This window comes from Glossina fuscipes, unplaced genomic scaffold, assembly GCF_014805625.2.
Source record: "Glossina fuscipes isolate IAEA_lab_2018 unplaced genomic scaffold, Yale_Gfus_2 2, whole genome shotgun sequence".
In the NCBI taxonomy this organism is placed as follows: domain Eukaryota; kingdom Metazoa; phylum Arthropoda; class Insecta; order Diptera; family Glossinidae; genus Glossina; species Glossina fuscipes.
Genome location: NW_023998416.1, coordinates 27,988,583 through 27,993,582, shown reverse-complemented (window position 1 = coordinate 27,993,582; position 5,000 = coordinate 27,988,583). Strand labels below are relative to the sequence as shown.

The following is a 5,000-nucleotide window of genomic DNA, read 5'->3' as shown; positions in this document are numbered from 1 at the left end:
GACATTTCGCATATAGCTCTAATGTTTCCCTTCAATTGGACAAAAATTGTAAGTGCAAATAATATATTTACGAAAATCCCTCTTGCCGCTTAAATAAAATATTAAAAAAAATAAATAAATAAATAAATAAAACAAATTTGCTCTTTTAACAGAATACATGGATGTACCTGAGTATCGGTTTAATATTTATTTTGAGTTCCACATTGTTAATGCACATGGTTCTCTTTGCCGAAGAGTACATCTGGGTATCAAAGCATACTAAAGACACTTTACTAACATCAGCGGTAAGCGGTTAAATTGATTCATTTATTATAATCGGAATAAAAAAAAAAATAAATAAAAAATGAAAGAATAAATAAAGAAATTTATGCTAATTTATGTAAATAGATAATCGGCTACATTTGTGCGATTGAATCTCTGGGCCTTTCGAGTATAGCTGCATGGCCTTGGACTCAGTATCGGCAAGTGCCAGATGATGGCAGCGATATATACATTGAAGATCGTGAAATGACACCCATGAGTCCGATAGCAAGCACGGCTGATGTGCCGCACAATCATTCTCAAACAGCAAACCATAACAATCGCAATAACAGCACAGCGCACAGCGATACAAATCATCACAATCAATTAATTCGTCTATCAACATCGTCGTCCTACAATCAAAAGCCTTATATACCTGGTAAATCAGTTTATATATATAAATATATATATATATATGTATATATATATATGTATATATCAATTTATAATTTTATGCATTTTTTTAGCCAAACGACCCAATGAACTCAATAACCAAAAACCAACACTGGGTCATATCCAGACCGCGCGAAAACCGAATCAGCGTTATCGCGAGGGCTATCATTATCAACCAGTTGCGTCAACGTCCCGCCAAAGTCCCACATTCGTTTTAGGCGATGACATTGGGGCTGGTCCATCCACATCCCGATCCAATGATAATTCTAGTGCGTGATAGTTTTTATTCCTCATTTTATAAATAATAAAAAAACAAAAAAATGAAAAATTTAAGTGAAATTGTAACCGTGTCACCGTTTTTTATTTATATTCGTTTTTTTTTTATTCCTCTCTTCAACAAAATAAATCACACTTTTGTACACATGCATCCATCCATCCATGCAACCAACTATCTCGACAGGCGTGAAATAGTTCGTTGTAAGCGCTGAAAATGTGTTGAGAAACAAAAAAAAGAAAAAAAAAAAACACAGAAACCATAAAATAACAAATATTTTGTATAAGAGAAGTAAACCATGAAACCCCTCGAATACAGAAAATCGAAACTTGAGAGTAAAAAAATGCACCCTTTGCCGCAATAATAAAATTGAGAAAGTCATGCACACGCATATATACACGCAAAATTCAACACGCAGGCTGAGGAAATGTTATAGTCTCTGTCAAAGAAAATATAAAGAAAACAAAACAAAGTTAATCTATAGCACGTTAAAGAAAAGTTGATTAAATACCACTATGATCCTTAAAGCTTCTTACACCTTGACTCCGGCCTCGTTATGCGAAGAAGTACAAAACTATCTTCCGCGAGCATTTCCCTAAAAATAACTGTCATAAGCAATCATCTCTTAACTGATTAATAGAATTCAGAATGTTTATCGGCAAAACTCCGTTTAGAACTCTTTTGATGTGAAAAATTGTTAATCATGAAATATTCCGTCTTTACAAGAGATGATATTGTGGGTTTGGATTACTTTAGAAATCCTCCTTTGCACTTTACTTACTTGCTTGCGTATCGCAGTTACCTCAGTTCCGGATTGCATGTTCTTCAGTTGGAAGAATTGGTTAACCAGTAGTCGTCGGTCTTTCTATATATACACAAGTGGTTACTAAGCCAGCTTTACGTTAATATGTTTTACAGTGAAATCTATAAGTAAGCAAGAGTAATACTTAACCTCACATATGGTAATGGTAAGATTAAGATTGTCCAGATATACGCGATACACAAAATGACTTGAAATAGGCTCAATTTTTATTTTATAAATCCATTCAGAGTCACTTTCTAAAATTAGTGAATACAAAAATACATGTCGAGACATCGGATGTAAAGAGAAATCTAAATCGGTTCAGAATGATTTTCTGGCCGAAGCTTAAACCGATTTAAAATATAGTTCTCATACACGTATTTGAATCGATTCAGAAAATGATTGTGATTACGATTTAAACCTATCTGTCCGTTTGCCTGATTAACATCTCTCCATTTATTTATGAATTCTTTTTGCAGATCGCAATTTTCGACACATGGTTCAACCACAAGGATGAACACTGTGCATCGGATTGATTAATTTCACGACTCCTTTTCCGCGACCGATGTATTTTAAAAGAAGCACTGCAAAGTGCTATAAGGTGTTTAATGTTTAACCTTGCTCGAAAATATCGTCTTAACCTATGTTGGAACGTAAGGTCAATTATTGATGTGATTTTTAGGGACTTCGAATCTACGTACATATGAAATGTTTTTAAGAAAACTTCTTGTATAGAGTTCTTCCAAAGCGACTCTCACTTTCCTTCTCCTTTACTGGTTTTATGGTTAACGCATAACATTTTCCTCTGCTTTCTTCGAGACTTAAGCATATCAAATTAAGGAACATTAGGTGCTTGGAAGTTTTTTCACAGCTAGTTTTCACGATCGCCAGCATTGTATGGATCTCGAAACGGATAGGGACTTGAAGTCTAGAAAAATAATTCAATTTGTCTTAACGTGGGTTGGTGCGGATCCAACTCTACTTGAATCAATATAATTGCATTGCTCAATTATTGTCTTCAATTTTTACATCCAAACTTAGGTCGATATCTGTCATAGATGGTAGTACAAAGCCATTTTCGCAATGAAACCCGAAACTTTAAATTTTAGCCCTAATTTATAAGTTTTTGACAATAATATCTATAAATTATAGGTTTTAAGCTTCCTCTTTTCAATTGCATAGGCACGTTGTGTGATAAATTTGATGAAGAACGCACTTCCCATGTTTCAAGATTCTATATAAATATATGCAAGAGTGTAAGTCCTAAAGTAAAACAGACGGACGGAGAGACCATTGAAATACATAGAATTCTGTAAGTACACTTCAATGTAATAAGGAAACTATATTCTCCTTGAAGAAAATTGTGGTCGTGCACGAGTATTCGCGTGTCTTAGAAGTCTCCATCAGTATCTATCTACTTTAACACTTAAGCAACTGAGAAAAATATCTATGAATTATCTTTTTCTAATTGTTTTTTTTTTATTTTTTTTTTTAATTTGTCATTAAATACAAATCAATTTGTTAATTAATAAAACTAACTTCAAATCTGATCTGAGGACTTCAGCCAGTATGCATAAGTAGTAAGTTTTCAACTTCTATTTAAATAATATCAGATTTCGAACAAAAAAGCAGTAGTGCGAATAACTAAATCGATTCGTGGAATCATGAATTCATATAATCTATGAGTTTCTGAGTCTAAGGATGGATTCGATTATAATAGGAGAGATGTCAATACTCGCCAAAATTGTTAGCAAATTACCTTAGTACGGAATCGATTTAAAGAACTTTAACAGTTGCCGTAGAAGTGAACGTAGAGACTGAAAGACTTCGCGAGAACATGAGAACATGAGAAATTAGATTTCAAATCTTACGAAGATCAAGAACAGTTTTAAGTTGTCTCCGATCTGAAAGGCTACTGGTTACTGATGAAAACATAATGAAATTTTTGATTACATTTCGAGGCTATCTATGGAATTCCTGCCAGGATTTACGAGCCACGTACTAGTATTGCCTAATGCAGACAACAATTAGACATGTTTAAGTTAAACTGAAATTCTCAAGCTGATCGACAATAATAAGAGGTTTTCAATGAATGGTTGCTTAATGGGTTATATATATATACATATATATATTATATAATTTTTTATCTGTTAAATAATAAAGCAATGAAGTACAGATTGCACGCAGGTCACGCAGGCTTGATTATAAACTTTCCGTGGATTTTCCAAAGGAATTAATATACACGTATGTAAATATACTTATAAATACATATATATACGAAAAAGCATTTAAAAAACTATGGGTTGGTCTAAAAAAAACTGTTAAACCTTTAAAGACGATCACAATTCTTGCATTCATTTTTTCTTAGAAAGTGATATTTGCAGCTAGTTAAAGCCAATTTTATTATAAGGCTCAATATTTTCTCCTCATACAACAATCCAAAGCCAAACATTAAACGTTCATTAAGTTTGTAAAAAATGCATAAAAATATTGATAGAAAAGAAATAATGCAGAGAAGAATGTGGAAATATATAAAAACATAATTTAGATTTGGATTGAGAAGATTTGTCCTACAATTTCCTATAATTTAGATCATCGCATGCGTATGCGTCCATAGAAATTGTTATTCCTTAAAGAAAAAACAAAAAAAAAAAAAGAAAAAAAAAAGCAAAAACAATAAAAAAACACTGCGATTTCATTAACATTGACAATGAAAAGTTTACAATAATCTAATAAATAGAACATAATTAGAGCGAGAGAGACAGAGTAAACTCTGTTTAGGATATAAGAACAATCACACACACAGAAATATATGCATATATAATATTAAGGCCATATAAGAGCACATCTATCGAAGATAGTTTATATACAAACATATGCCACATTAAACTTACATACATACGTACATATGTAAATCGGCACTTTTTTGATCAAATTATTAGAAAAGTAAGCATTGGAAATAAAGAAGAAAAAAATGTGAAAATCATTTTCTTATATACGTAGTTTTTTCCTTTTTTTCTTTTGTTTTTTTTTTTTTTTAATAACACAAAAATAAAACAAGTAGAAATGGACTATGGTCCATCGTTAAATGTCCTACATCACTTCGCTTCATATGGTTATACAAAATAATGTGTTATATGGGCAATAGTCATAGTGGAAATAGTCATCCAATCCGAAATAATTTCGGATCAAAACAGGCCAGTGCATCAAATTTCATCAATGACAGACAAA

The 5,000-nt window shown here is 32.1% G+C and overlaps 1 protein-coding gene across 3 annotated transcripts in view; it reads left to right on the top strand.

The window, feature by feature from the left end:
* The window catches only part of LOC119633843, an 18,093-nt gene extending 15,902 nt beyond the window's left edge, over positions 1–2,191 (top strand). For all 3 annotated transcript variants that reach the window (XM_038027625.1, XM_038027627.1, XM_038027626.1), the window contains exons 3-6: positions 1–48; positions 153–284; positions 388–679; positions 768–2,191. The exon at positions 1–48 is cut by the window's left edge and continues 147 nt beyond it. In XM_038027625.1, coding sequence (XP_037883553.1) covers positions 1–48; positions 153–284; positions 388–679; positions 768–970 — 675 coding nt within the window. In that variant the 3' untranslated portion in view covers positions 971–2,191. The remainder of the gene's footprint in view (positions 49–152; positions 285–387; positions 680–767) is intronic.
* The last annotated feature ends 2,809 nt before the right edge of the window (positions 2,192–5,000 follow it).